Here is a 15,792-nt window from a genome sequence, read left to right as displayed (position 1 = left end):
TGTCATTTTTTTAATCTATATTATTGGTGAGCTGTTTTTTCCAGTGATAAACACGACTTTGTCCATTTACTGTAGAACGGAGCTCTCTGATTAAAATCTAAAATCTGTTTAATGCTGATTTATTAAGTCTTCTTGAATATCAAACATTTTATCACCACTTTTTAATGTTTTGTGGCTATTCAGTTCCTATAAAAGACTGCATTTTTCAATGAGTGATGCAGGTTTCATTACTTCAACAGTCAGCTAGGGGGCAGCCAAGTATAAGACAGTCCGGATGCCGTAGTGTGAAAAAAAAGGTTCAAGGGTGGGCAATTCCGAGACGACTTGTTTGTATTTTTTTCAGTCCTTCCAAACAAAACCGCAAGACGTTGATCAAACCTAAAGGTTATCGAAGAAGACTTGAAGAGTGGAGACTCACACTGGGGACTCAGAGACCTGAAAACTTGTCAGCCGGCAGGAGAAAGACTTTTATTTTGTAGTCTACGCACACGCTGAGCCCAAGTAAAAGGAATAAAATTAAATAAAAACACGACGTTAAGAAGGAAAGCTTGAAAAGGTGACACAATCCCATTCCTGTCAGCCTGTTTTTCCCTTATTAATGGCGATGATACATACACAATGCTGCACCTATTTACTCACAGCAAGACAGACTATTTAGAATATAGTGGTAATCTAAAATGACGTTGTTGACTGCTACCAGTGACCACATCCATCCAGCCATGCATTATCTGCACCGCTTATCATCAGTAGGGTCACGGGGGTGCTGGAGCCCATCTCAGCTATCTCTGGGCAGTGGGCAGGGGACACCCTCAAATGGTTGCCAGCACACAGGGACAGACAATTTGCTCACTCATTCACACCTAGGGACAATTTGGACTGGCCAATTAACCTGACATGCATGTTTTTGGAATGTGGGAGGAAACCGGAGTGCCCGGAGGAAACCCACCCAAGCACGGGGAGAACATGCAAACTCCACACAGGAGGTTCGATCTCAGAACTGTGCCGCACATGCGCTAACCACTGCCCCACCGTGCTGCCCCCCAGTGACCACAATGAATAAGGGCAAGGTGAGATCGGTCCAAACAAAAAAGCCGTCTTCTTTTAGTTTTTACTTCACGAACAAAAATTGTTACACGCTTCTTTAAAACCTTATTTAAGAACCTGATTACTGCCAATGATTCCGACAAATTTAAGATTTTCATTTTCAATTGCTGCATTCTAGCTTCACTTTATTAATTAAGAGGTCAGCAAATTGTTTTGGGGAATGTCAGGACCACAACGGAGACAAGACCCACTTGCCTCTTTTTATATATTATGCTCTCTCTATACCGCTCCCCTTTTCTCTCTCTTTCCTTCTCTATCTCTCCCTCTCTCTGTCCCTTTCTCTGTTTCTCTCTTTTTTATTATTTCAGTCCTGTTATCTTTTTCTTTCTCTTTTTTTCTCTTTCTTTACCTTCTCTTTCAATTTTTTTCACTCTCTCGCTTTCCCTTTCTTTTTCACACTCACTTTTTTTCTCTCTATCTCTCTTTGACTCTCTCTCTTTGACTTCTTATTTTTCTTTGTTTCTTTCTCTTACCCTCTTTTTATATATTATGCTCTCTCTATACCGCTCCCCTTTTCTTTCTCTTTCCTTCTCTCTCACTCTCTCTCTCTCTCTCTCTCTTTCTGTTTCTCTCTTTTTTATTATTTCAGTCCTGTTATCTTTTTCTTTCTCTTTTTTTCTCTTTCTTTACCTTCTCTTTCAATTGTTTTCACTCTCTCGCTTTCCCTTTCTTTTTCACACTCACTTTTTTTCTCTCCATCTCTCTTTGACTCTCTCTCTTTGACTTCTTTTTTTCTTTGTTTCTTTCTCTTACCCTCTTTTTATATATTATGCTCTCTCTATACCGCTCCCCTTTTCTTTCTCTTTCCTTCTCTCTCACTCTCTCTCTCTCTCTCTCTTTCTGTTTCTCTCTTTTTTATTATTTCAGTCCTGTTATCTTTTTCTTTCTCTTTTTTTCTCTTTCTTTACCTTCTCTTTCAATTGTTTTCACTCTCTCGCTTTCCCTTTCTTTTTCACACTCACTTTTTTCTCTCCATCTCTCTTTGACTCTCTCTCTTTGACTTCTTATTTTTCTTTGTTACTTTCTCTTACCCTCTTTTTATATATTATGCTCTCTCTATACCGCTCCCCTTTTCTTTCTCTTTCCTTCTCTATCTCACTCTCTCTCTCTCTCTCTTTCTGTTTCTCTCTTTTTTATTATTTCAGTCCTGTTATCTTTTTTCTTTCTCTTTTTTTGTCTTCCTTTACCTTCTCTTTCCATTTTTTCACTCTCTCGCTTTCCCTTTCATTTTCACACTCACTCTTTTTCTCTATATCTCTCTTGACTCTCTCTCCCTTTCAGTTCTAATTTTTCTTTGTTTCTTTCTCTTACCCTCTTTTTATATATTATGCTCCCTCTATACCACTCTCTCTCTCTCTCTCTCTCTCTCTCTCTCTCTCTCTCTCCGAGTTTCTCTCTTTTTATTATTTCAGTCGTTTTATCTTTTTTTCTTTCTCTTTTTTTCTATTTCTTTCTTTACCTTCTCTTTCCATTTTTTTCACTCTATCTCTCTATGACTCTCTCCCTTTCACTTCTAATTGTTCTTTGTATCTTTCTCTTCCCCTCTTTTTCCTATATTATGCTCTCTTTATTCCTCTCCCATTTTCTTTCTCTTTCCTTCTCTCTCTTACTCTCTCCCTCGTTCTCTTTATGTTTCTCTCTTTCTCTTCGTCTCCCTCTCTCTTTCTCTTAAATCTACTGGGGTGGCTCCCGTGACATTTTTTTTTAGCATGTGGCCCTCAGCTCCAATGAGCTTGACACCCCTGCGTTAAAGTGTAAGAAGAACTAAACTCGGGTTTATGGAAACTTCCCCCGGATTTACTCGGTCGAGTGTCTACGAAAATCTTGATTTAGTATCGTCGCGGAAACACAGTGAACTTCCCTCGTCTGTGTTTTAAGAGGCGGGCCGCATTACGTTTTTATCGCAAAGTGCAGTTTTAAGAGTGGCGGAGTTGCTCTCGGGTTGTTTACGAGTCCCGGTTACGACCCGGGTATAACGCGGAACCTTCCGACCGGCCATGATCCGAATAACGAGGGTCTTTAGTGGCGCCTGCGACGCCAAGTCCGATTTGGCGCGAGATTTTAAGGTTTATGGAGACGGACTTTCGGGGGGGCGGTAGTGGAAAGAGCTGAGACGACGCTGAGAGAAGCACAAGAGAGAAAAAACGATTGTGGTTTTAAATATGGCGACTCACGAAACAAAAGGAGCTGTGTTTCCCCTGCCTGCCTTCCTACTCTCTTTCTCACTCTCTCTATCTTTTGCTATATTTTTTTCTTTTCTTTCTCTCTTCTGTCTTTGTTCCTTCTCTTTCTTTCTCTTTTGTCTTCGTTTCTCTCATTTTCTTTTTTTTCATGTTTTATCTCTTTTTCTGTCAATAGCTTCCTCTCTTTGTCTCTCATTCTCTTTCTCATTCTTTATCTTTCTCTCTGTCTCTCTGGTTTTTCCTTAAAATAGGTAGGAGAACATGAGGCTTCATTCTCCTCTTTTATTATTATGTTTGTTGCTGTATCACAGAAGTGTGACCTGTTTATTTTTATAGCTTGTACTTTCACCTTCATTTTTGTCTTCCCCTTTCTTTATCCTCTCTATCTGTCTGTCTGTCTCATTCTTCCTTCTCTTTCTTTCTCCTTGGCCGTTTCCCATTTTCTCTTTTTCTTTAGCTCTTTCTCTTGTTCTTCCACACTTTCTCTCTTTTTCTGTCAATATTTTCTTCTCTCTCTTCGTCTCTCTCAGTCTCTTTCTCATGTTTTATCTTTCTCTCTGTCTCTCTGGTTTTTCCTTAAAATTACGATTAGGTCGGCAAACATGAGGCTTTATCCTATTCTATTATTATGTTAGTTGCTGTTTCACAGAAGTGTGACCAGGTTATTTTTATAACTTTCCCCTTCATTTTTGTCTTCCCTTTTCTTCATCCGCTCTATCTTTGTTTCATTCTTCTTTCTCTTTCTTTTCTCTTTGGCCGTTTCTCATTTTCTATTTTTCTTTAGCTGTTTCTCTTGTTCTTTCACACTTTCTCTCTCTTTTTCTGTACATCCCTTCCCCCCTTTCTCTCCATTTCTCTCTGTTTTTCTTACTCTTTATCTCTCTCTCTCCCCCTCTCTTTCTCTCACGTTCTGTCTTTGTTTCTCTCATTTTCTTTTTCTTTCATGCTTTCTCTCTTTTTCTGTCAATCTCTTCCTCTCTTTCTCTCTTTGTCTCTTTCTCATTCTTCATCTTTCAGTTTTTTTCTTAAACTTACGATTAGGTAGGCTAACATGAGGCTTCATCCTATTCTTTTATTATTATGTTAGTTGCTTTATCACAGAAGTGTGACCTGGTTATTTTTATAACTTGTATTTTCCCCTTCATTTTTGTCTTCCCTTTCTTCTTCCTTTCCTCCGTCTTTGTCTCTCCATCTCATTCTTCCTTCTCTTTGGCCGTTTCTCATTTTCTCTTTGTCTTTAGCTCTTTCTCTTGTTCTTTCCCACTTTCTCCCCTTTTTGTGTACATCCCTTCCCCCTTTTCTCCCTGTCTCTCTTTGTTTTTCTCACTCTCTACCTCTCTCTCTTTCAGTGTTCTCGTTTGCCCGCGTCCCTGCGTTCTAGACGCATCATTTTTGCTGGGGACGCATTGTGTCAAATCAACGTGCGTCCCCGGAACGCAAATTTTTTGACACCAAATTGTCATTATTACCCGATTACTTTTTTTTTTTAAACAAAGATTTACTGCACTCCAAACTTTTCGTCAGGCAGATCCGCCATTGTTGTTTTGGTCTCACGACGATCTCGGCAAACGAGATCTCGTTGCTTCGAGATGACGTCATTGTTTTGGTGGTTGTCGAGTGAAAGAGAAGTATGCCTCCGTAAAATCAGTTGGTATTTGGTGAAAATCAACCAAAAATTGGTAATTTCTTCAGTGTCGGTTATAAGTCGAAACATAATACAGAAAGTGGTAATTCCGGCACGAAAAAACGGCGGAGAAATTCTTCAGAAGACCGCGAAGGCAAGAAAAAACACGTGTTTTGAAGCGAACGATTCGAAGAAAGATAAACAAAAGAATACTCCTAGCAAGAAAAGGACTTTTCTGCCAAAATGGACTCAATTATATTCCTGGTTACGCTATGAGGAGGATGATAATGGAGGCTACATGTTCTGTGATGCGTGCACCCAGCGTGACAAAAAAACTGGATTGCATAAATCATTTCGCAACACGAACTTTCAGCAAAGCACATTGGATCGGCACAACGATAATGAAAACCACAAATTAGCTATGGAAATTCCGTTGCTGCAATTGGACCTTGAGAATGCATTTCAACTGTGGCGGGACAGCAAACCAGGAAGAATATATGAAGTGAAAAATCTGAAGGGATTAAAACTGCATGAATATATAGACTATTATTTCAGCAATATTATTTTGTATAATGTACAATGTTTTTGTGAACTGAAAAATCTGAAGTGATAACTGCTTTGTATTACCAATTAGGTGTGATGATTAAAACTGAGGGCAGCACGGCGGCGCAGTGGTTAGCGCTTGTGCGGCACAGTTCATGTCATGGGAACCTCCTGCGTGGGTTCAAATCCAGCTCCAGACTTCCTGTGCGGAGTTTGTATGTTCTCCCCGTGCTTCCGTGGGTTTCCTCCGGGCACTCTGGTTTCCTCCCACGTTCCAAAAACATGCATTTCAGGTGAATTGGCCGGTCCAAATTGTCCCTAGGTGTGAATGAGCGAATGAGTTGTCTGTCCCTGTGTGCCCTGTGATTGGCTGGCAACCAGTTGAGGGTGTCCCCTGCCCACTGCCCGGAGATGGCTGGGATGGGCTCCAGCCAACCCCCCCGCGACCCTAATGAGGATAAGCAGTACGGCTAATGAGATGAGATGAGATTAAAACTGAATGAATATATAGATTTATATATTTATTTATATATTTGTCGCCGTTTTACAATTTCAACCTCGATAAGACTAAATTTTGGGACCCATAGATTTTTGAGCATGCGAGTCCCTGGGACCCATCACTTTTCAGAGGTAAAATGAACACTGCTCTTTCCCCCTCTCTTTCGCACAAGTCACGGTTACGACGTGGACATAACGTGAAACCCTCGGACCGGTTATGATTCGGATAACGAGGATCTTTAGTGGCGCCTGCAACATAAAGTCCACTTTTGCGCAAGATTTTAGAGTTTATGAAGGAACTAAGACGGACTTTTGAGTATCTGGAGTGGAAAGATGCGTGGGGGCAGGGTTTGGGGAGTATTTACTGCTCCTGGAGTGCTAATGTCGTCTCACTAATGCCGCAATGCTAGTGTATAGCGCTTTGATTTTGACAGGATTTCTCCAGGACTGCTCATAAACATCGAGACGATCTAAAAACCAAACCATAGGAGTCTATTGCCAGGCTTGGGTAGGGTTACTTTAACTAGATTACTTTCAATTACTTTTGGTTTACTCCAATACCAAATATGCTAATAAAAGACAAAATAAACTAAATATGAATAAAATGATGACTCACAACACGTGGTAAGCTTTCTCTCCTGGCTTTGATCTCTTTGATCTCCGGCAAAACGAACATAAAATGCGACAGAAACAAAATGAAAATCAATCCAAACAGCTTGCCAACATCATTTTTGCCGTTCCATGTATTCTGTTACTCCCCAAGCCTGCACAAAATTGAGTCATTTTATTCATATTTAGTTTCTTTTGTCTTTTATTAGCATATTTGGTATTGGAGTAATCCAAAAGTAATTGAAAGTAATCCAGTTAAAGTAACCCTACCCAACCCTGTCTATTGCACAGGGTGACGTTTCCACAATACAAGACTCACCTCTTTCACAAGTCCTATCCCAGAATCCCGTACCGGAGCAGTCGCAGATGTAGCGGTTCCAGCCTTCCTTACAGGCGCCGCCGTTCCTGCAGGGGTTGCTATCGCACTGCTTCCCGGTGGCCTTGCCGCAAGAGGACTTGATCCCGGTAGCGTTCTGCGCCGAGGCGATCCGCCGGATGTCCTTGCTGCGCCCGTCGATGAAAAGATCCCGGATGCAGCCCACGTAACCGTAGTCCAGCATGGCGGTCCAGAGTTCGGTGGGGAGCACCAAGCCTGCCCGGTTGGAGGGAAGGCCACCCAGGTAAAGATCCCCCTCCAGGTCCAGGATTTCGTTTTCTCCGCTGGCCGTGAATGGGGTCCGACGGCTGTTTACGGAGATGATACCTTCAGGAGACAAATGTACTGTTGAATATGCTGATTGGGTAATTACAGAACTACTTCCCACAATGCCTTTCTCTCTCTTCAGAATCTCATTATAAACATTTTTTTTAGTTCCGGTTCTCAAGGCTTGCAGTGATGCTAAAGGGAGAAGCAAGAATCAGGATTACGATGGAAACAAAGCTTGTGATAAATGTATTTGTTTTTAATTGAAATAGATAAGGAAACATGGAAAGAAAAAAAGTAAAAAAGAAAAAAAATGGGAGTCTTGATTTTTTTCAAATGCTTCTCATTGTTTTTATTAAAATGAGCAAACTTGTGCAGATGATAATTTTTTTTTTTTTAAATTGGTAAAAAAATATTAAAATGATCCAACCTATTTTTTACATCAAAAGTATGCTTATTTTATTGAATTAAAAAAAGAAAATATTTTGTGTGTTTATGTAAATATGTAGATGTATTGCTTTCTTAAAATGATATTTCATACCTGTTTTGTCATTTTTGCATAAAAATGCCACCAGCGAAAAAAAAAAATCATGAAACTGTTTTAGCTTTAAAAAGCAGCAATAAATCTGATTTTACCAAAAGAAAAGGTATTTTTAAATCAATTGAATTTTGCAAAAAAAAATTAAAGTGAAAGAATGGGGGGGCAATAATGAAATATAGAAAAATATGAACGAATATATTTATATGCATTTTTAATCAAATACATTTAAACCAATTCAATCTTGCCAATAAGTATCTAAAATATGTATTTATAATCCCAGCAATTGTTTTATTTTTAGAAACTAATGATTACAACTTTTGTACATTTTCTGAGAAGGCCAAAAATATTTAGATGCATAAATTGAATAGTTATATTTTTCCTTTGGGAGAGCAAAAATGAACAGATTAATCCAATTTCAGAATCATAGTATCCAATCTTCCAGAGAACCGACAAGGATTTGTCTTGTTTTTTTAGGTGTCTCTTGGCCAGATTTTGATTTCAAATGGGTTTTTTTTTCCACCTGGTTTAATAAGTCGAATAAAGAATATAAAATACAGCCCTAATTTCAATTTTTACATCTAGACGTTTCGAGAAGGTAAGACCGCAAGTCCAGTGTGAGGCTAGCGTAGCCGCTAATGTGCGCCGCGATTTTGGCGTCTATGGGTTTCGAAGGAGAAAGAACGGAGTGGACGACGCCGTAAACTCGGTGGACCTCTTCCGAAAACCAGTACAGGAAGCATGTTGAAGAATGAAAAGGAGAGATGGACAGAAAGAAAGAAAGAAAGAAAGAAAGAAAGAAAGAAAGAAAGAGGGAAGAGAATGGAGAAAGAAAGAAAGAAAGAGGGAAGGAAATGGAGAAAGAAAGAAAGAAAGAAACTAGTAGATTGAGGAGAAAGAAAAAACAGAGGGAAAGAAATAAGAGAAAGAGAGGGAGAAAAAGAGAGAGGGTGGGACAAAGAAAGAGAGAAGGGGAGAAAGAAAGAGATAAAAGAGAGCAAGAGAGAAAGAGAATGTAAGAAACAAAAGAGATAAAAAGAGAAATAGTGAGAAGAGAGAGAAAAAGAAACCCAAACAGAAATAGAAAGAGAGAAAGTGAGAAGGAGAGAGAGAAGGGGAAAAAGAGGAGGGGGATGCAAGAGAGAGAGAGAAAAGACAGAGAAAGGTAAAAAGGAAGCGAGAGCAAAATAAGGTAAAAAGACACAGATAGATAAAAAGACAAAGAGGAACAAAGAAAGAAAAAGATAGACAGAGCGAGTGAAAGAGAGAGAGATAGAAAGTGAGAGAAAAAGGGAGGAAAAAAAAGAAATCCAAGTACAGCGTATGTGAGAGGCGCCTGGCTTTGGCAACATCAAGTGGACATATTTCAACCTGCAGCTCGTTTTTCTCTTGTGCTTTCCTTAGGGCTGTCTCACGGGCCAGATTCATTCACTCAGCGGGCCTGATCCGGCCCGCGGACCGCCTGTGCACTAGAAGGACGTGTAGCAGAACTTGAACAGTACACCAGGATCAATGACATTATTATCACTGGTCTGGACATCAAACCTAGTTTCAAGTTTTCATTCATTCATTATACACTGGAAACACCAAAGATTCCTTTCGGTTCATATAGCGCCTTCCTCACCTGATCGACCATCTCTCTGGATGTCCACATGGTGCCAGTTCCCTTCGTTCACTTTAGCCTGGGTCGCTTTCACCTTAATGGTTCCAGAGCCCATATCCAGTACCAGATACAGTACCCCATCCAGAAGCTCCACAGCAAAGAAGTCCACCTTGTTGGTCTTCTGGGACTTGGCGTCCCGGCGTTCTTGAGGCTCGCCGTGGGTGAAGAGGATCAAGCCGTTGGGCTCGGACGTCCGGAAGTCGAAGGAGATGGAGCCCACCCGTTTGGTGTTCCACTTGGGCAGGGCCAGGAAGGCGTCGGGGGTTTCGAAGTTGATGGGGTCCAGGGTGGGCACGTCCTCGCACTTGAAAACCACGTCGCCCAGGAGTTTCATTTTGGGGTCCACGATCCGGGCCAGGCGGGACAGTTCTAGACGGATGTCGTTGTTCTTGTACACCACCTGAGAGAGGAGCACAGTCTTTGATGACAATCGGTCCATTTTATAAATCGTCCTCCCTCACTCAAAGCACCAAGGCCAGTTTATGGATTTTCCGTTTTAGCAAAAGTGAAAACCAGCTTCCAGTTCTTTTCTAGATCAGATCTCATATATATTATCTAAGTGCTCTCTAGCAAACTTCAGACGGGCCTAAGCGGCTAAGGTAACTAAAAGATGGCAATTACAAGTCTCTCTTGCTTTCAAAAATAACAGTTAATTGCTGATAATTGAAAGCCAGCTCATAGAAATAATGAACTGAAGGTGTGGGGACTAATTAGAAGCAAGTTAGGGCTCTCCAACCATATCCCCAGGTTGTAGCCCTCTAAGGGGAAAATGGTGTGCCAGATCCCGACTTGCAGGGCTCTCTCACTTTTGAAAAGAATAGTTAATTGCTAATAAGTGAAAGTCGGCTCCAAGGAATAATGATTTCCAGATGTTGGAACCAATAAAGGAGCAGGTGGGTGCTCCCCAGCCACTCCCCCTGGTTAGCGCTCCCTAGGGATCCTAACATGAGTTGGACAAGTGAAAATCCACTCACAGCCCTTGTCTAGATCAATATTTCTCAACTGGTGGGTCGGAACCCAAAAGTAGGATGCAGGTCTTTGCCCTGTCAAAATAATTCTGACAAAAGGAAAAAAAAAACTGAGGGTGACTCAAACTCCTCAACAGTAGATGGCGATAAATCGCTACTAGTGCGAGTTGACACTCGCCACTTCATGCCACAGAAAAAGACAGATAGTTTGTTTGCATATGTTGAGCATAACCAAAGGCTGATACAGTGAAGAATATATTACATAATAATAAGATATGGATTTCATAGTCTTGTATACTGTTTTTAATATTAGACACCTGCAAAGGAGATTTCATAGGGTGCAAGTTTGTTATTTTGACTATCATTGTGCACTGTTGTTCGTAATTTTTACTATTACATCATTGTCGCCATCAGCTAATCATGTTGCTGTTTTTTGATTTCCACACCCTTTTGGGGCAAATCTGTTTTTGAACTCTATGTAATTAAAAGAAAGGGCCCTGGGGAGGGACTCTAGAATGGTGTAAAGTAGGCTTAAAGTATTTGCTCAAAAGTGTGTATTTCTAATCAGATTGTATGGCCCTTTTTGGCGTCTCTGAGTTTTCCTGTCTTGTTTAAAAGTATTGGTACTGTCCCAGTGGGGTTAGGGTCAGAGGGAGCTTCTTCTATTTTTCTCAGTACTATTCCACCCTTGTGACTTCAATAAAACACAGCGCAGAGGGGGAAATTCTTCAGGAGTTTTTGGCCGGAGTGTCGAAAGCTCCCTTCTCCAACTGCAGTTGTCTAGAAAAGTCTTTGCCTGAATTTCTTTCTACGATTAGCCCATATTTCTTTAGCTCTCCCACACGTAAGTGGTCATTTTAGACCCAACAAACGGGTTGGAATTCCTGATCTGAAGGCTTCTCTGTGTCCTACTTGCAAGTTATAAAATCCATTTGATGTATTTACTCTTTATTCAGAGCATCTTTTCTATGTAAATCTATTCAAGTGGTCTCTAGAAGTTTTTCGCTGATTTGGGCCGCAGCTTGTCATTAACCCCTTATTGACCAAGTATCATACAGGCCGCTTGGAATTTTAATGTTATTTTTGCCACGAAAAAGTCAGAAATCATGTTATGAGTGATTACTTTTTTTCAGAACAACCCAAACTTTTAATATGTGGCCATATCTACCATAAAGATAGGTTAAGACAATGTAATGACAGCTTAAAATGAAAAACAAAACAAAAAACGAACTTTGATTTTTCAGGATTATAATCATGTATAGACAAACTGTATATACTTTTTTCCACATATTTTCAACTATTTACAACATGATCAGGCGTTTTATAGGCCTGTGTGGTAGATGGTGAAGCAATTCCTGGAGACAGAGACACCCCTATCATACAGGACCCATCCCGTACCTCAATTAATTGCCCCTATGACAATCCAAAATAATAAGGTTAATGTTTACCAGCTCAGTAGCCTAGATAGTAGTGTGCCGGCTTTGAGACTGGGAGGTCGCTGGTTCGCGCCTCGACCGACACATACCTAATTGGTATAATGGCGGCGCCCTCTGGCTGCGGCTGCACCGACTCGCTACAACGGGTCAGGTGTATCGACATTTCGTTCTGTGTACATTGTTACAAAGAATGACAATACAAAGGAAATTATTATTATTATTATTATTATTAAATAATGTTGTAAGGATTCAAATGTTTTTTTTTTTATCTCTTAACAAAAAAAATGCTTTTCAAAACGCCTTATTAATTACTCCTAGTCCGTGTCATTTCTTGCCTGTCATTAGATCGTCGCCACATATGGATGCCTGTGAGATAAAATTGTTGGAAGGTACTGCCACCTTGTGGGTGTTCTGGAGAACTACATTAATTCAATCTGTTGTTTTTTTTTTTATATCGGTTACGGTAATTTGAATAACGCTTGTAAAACACGGGTGCCAGCGCCCCAACCTTAATACAATTATTAAGGTTAGACGGTGGGTTGAGAACCACTGGTCTAGTTCATCCAAGTACTCTCTAGCACACATCAGGCGTTTAACAATGGCTGAGTGCATTTGTCCCGATTTTCAGTTACACTCTGGTCTCCATGAAACGGAAATTGAACGCAAACACCCGCTTTATTGACATGGTATCCAACCGCCGGAAAAGAAATCCTGAAGATCTACGCCCGAAGAAGACTTCATAAGGGCGAGTCTGCAGAGGATAGACTCAACATCGGCGCTATTTGCCCATGACAAATTGAGCGAAAGCCCCTCATCCATAAATGTATACAATCTTTATATCGCGCTTGAACGCAACGGGGGGAAAAAAGATGGAAAAGGAACGTGGCCCTTCATGGTCCGGAGAAGTAAGACGGTCTTTCGTTATATAGGCCAAATAGCACCACGGAGAGCGCAGCTGTCAGCAAACAGATTTGACTCCTGCTGGATTACGGATAATCCTGACGAGATTTGACAGAAAATCAGTGCAGGTGACCTCCACCTAAAAGAAGGCGCTAATAGTAAAACGGAGAAGAAAAGGGGTAAATATCGCAGTTTTTTTTTTACATAAAAAGAAAAAAGCCAGACAAAACTGTGCTATTCCCTGGATTAAATGCTTTTGAAACGGTTGTGTGATTTGCAATAAACAACTGGATTACTATATGCATTTAAGTCAAGTCATGTTTATTTGTATGGCGCTTCACAAGGACTCTCAAAGGGCTCCACAGACCAAAGACTATTGCAAACTACAGATTATTATTAAACCATCCCCTGATCTAAAACCTACATGAGGGCAAGGAAAAACTCAAAAACCTCAGTCAAGTCATGTAATTTTGTAACGCCCTTAATCACAAAGAGTCTCAAAGAGATGCACAGACCACAGACTATTGCAAACTAGACTATTATGACACCATCCCCTGATCTAAAACCTTCATGGTGGCAAGGGAAACTCAAAACTTCAGTCAAGTCGTGTTTATTTGTGACTCCCTTAATCACAAGTCTCAAAGGGCTTTACATACCACAGATGATTGCAAACCACAGACTATTATTACACCATCACCTGATCTAAAACCTACACGAGGGCAAGGAAAACCTCAAAAACCTCACTCAAGTCAAGTCATGTTCATTTGTATAGCCCTTAATCACAAGGAGTCTCAAGGGCTGCACAGACCAAAGACTATTATGACACCATCCCCTGATCTAAAACCTACCTGAGGGTAAGGAAAAACTCTAAAAGAAAATTCAAAAACCTCAGCATGCGGAAAATGAAGAAACCTTGAGAATTGCTTTACCAATAATCAATTTAATTGCAATTTAATTTATATATGTAGAAGCTAGCTTAGATAAAAATGTATGATAGATAAAAAAGGAAAACAAGCCAACCTTTTATAAACAAGAACAATGCAAACGGACTTGGTGAGGCACAATAAAACCATGTGAGGAAAAAAGACCCCAATAAAAGGTTCATCTCAGGGTTTCCCTGCCCACAAATGATTTTCTCATTTTAAGAGCATTTATATCGTAATATTGTAATTTATATAAAAAAAAAAAAATATTACTAAAATTAAAAAGTAGTTGACAGTAAAAAAAAAAAAACACATCTTAATAAATGAATGTATTTCTTACTCAATTAAACTAAATTAAAAAGGTAAATGGGAAAACACTAGAAAAATAGGGACAAATATTAAAAATGAATGCATTCGAATTAAAATGACAAGAATAAAATAACATTTCAATGATCAATGAGGGCAACACGGCGGCGCGTTGGTTAGCGCGTGCGCGGCACAGTTCTGAGGTTATGGGTTCAAATCCAGCTACCAACCTTCCTGTGCGGAGTTTACATGTTCTCCCCGTGCTTGCGTGGGTTTCCTCCGGGCACTTCGGTTTCCTCTCACATTCCGAAAACATGCATGTAAGGTTAATTAGCCGGTACAAATTGTCCCTAGGCGTGAATGCGTGAGCGAATTGCCTGTCCCTGTGTGCCCTGTGATTGGCTGGCAACCAGTTCAAGGTGTCCCCTGCCCACTGCCCGAAGATAGCTAGGATGGGCTCCAGCACCCCCGTGACCTTACTGAGGATAAGTGGTGCAGATATGGATGGATGGATGAATGATCAATGATTTTAAGTATTTTTTATTCAATTAAATGTAATCAAAACAACCAGAAAAACAAGAAAAACAATTGAATAAAATATAAAAATAAAATACATGATAATATAAATAAAAATAAAAATAATGAACAAAGTATCTATCTAATAAATAATTTCCAGTAATTAAATTTAACAAAAAAGTTAAATGAATGATAAACACAAAATAATACCAATGATGCTTAAAAATTTTGATACAAAAAATAATAAGATTGAAATTAAAATAATTCATTTCAAATAACCAAAATACTTTATTTGCTCTACTTTAATATCTTTAATACTAACAACTCGCGATGAAGTCATGTGTTTGGCCCTGAAGAAAATGAAAAAAAAAACCCTCCAAAATAAAACAGAAGGCCAGAGTTCCATTTGCCTTTGTATCTTGGGGGTTGGGGGGGGCTTCCAGCATGAAAAACATGATGACTAACAAAAACGTCGTGCCGTTTACTCTCATTTCTTCTCATTTTTATCCAAGCTCTGCCATCTTTTTTTACTTCCCCCTCGACTGGAATGTCCCTCAAGACATTTTTCCCCGTCGCTTGCAAGAGTCACCGCTGTACGGGTGACAAGATGGCGTGCGGGGTAGAGGGAGCACGTTAAACACGCACTTTTGAGAAAATAATATAAAAAATATCATCAATTTTTTAGGGGGACTGTTGTGGCAAACAGACTTGCATTTGTAGAATAGAGTTGCATACATGTAGAAATGTAGAAAGATTGTGGTAAATAGACTTGCATTTGTGCATACACTGACGTCAGTAAAAAACTCAGTTCGGGAAGTTCTTGGCAGACAGTTGAGTCTCTGTATACACTGGGCAAGGAACGAAAGGTCTCTGTATACACTGGGCGAGGAACGAAGATCTCTGTATACACTGACGTCAGACTGTTTGGAGAAGCCATCTCCTTGTCTCCTAATAAGGATACAAGGAGATGGCTTGAACGAGAAAAACAAAATTCCTTTAAGTAATACGTGATACAGGACCGCCTTTTGGGGTGTACTCAATCGAAGCCTAATCGTCACTACCAGCTTTAAATACATTGTCATGTTCCTAGCTCTGTGAGATCTTCATTGACGAATCAATAAAGTTGTATCTCCCTCCACGCGGCTGGCTCCTGCCCATCATTATCCACATATGAGAAGACTTTTCTCTCGATTATCGAACCTCCAAATTTCTCCAACATTTCGACAACAGGACAAATGAAAAAATAATGAAAAAATAATGAAAAAGTGAAATAAAAAGTGAATGAATATATATATATATATATATATATATATATATATATGGCTGGGATGGGCTCCA

General features: G+C 39.9%; 1 protein-coding gene across 11 annotated transcripts in view; it reads right to left on the bottom strand.

Annotated features, from left to right (window-relative positions):
- The window catches only part of nrxn3b (neurexin 3b), a 234,772-nt gene that overhangs the window by 119,778 nt on the left and 99,202 nt on the right, over positions 1–15,792 (bottom strand). For all 11 annotated transcript variants that reach the window (XR_015848352.1, XM_088325668.1, XM_088325677.1 and 8 more), the window contains 2 exons: positions 9,367–9,805; positions 6,881–7,264 (listed from right to left, as the gene is read on the bottom strand). Coding sequence is in view for 10 of the 11 variants with exons in the window: in XM_088325668.1 (XP_088181794.1) it covers positions 6,881–7,264; positions 9,367–9,805 (823 nt within the window). In the remaining variant the exon portion in view is untranslated. The remainder of the gene's footprint in view (positions 1–6,880; positions 7,265–9,366; positions 9,806–15,792) is intronic.

The sequence above is a fragment of the Urocampus carinirostris genome, chromosome 20, assembly GCF_059441175.1.
Source record: "Urocampus carinirostris isolate Australia breed hairy pipefish chromosome 20, RoL_Ucar_1.0, whole genome shotgun sequence".
NCBI lineage: Eukaryota > Metazoa > Chordata > Actinopteri > Syngnathiformes > Syngnathidae > Urocampus > Urocampus carinirostris.
This window is presented reverse-complemented; position numbering and strand designations above follow the sequence as displayed.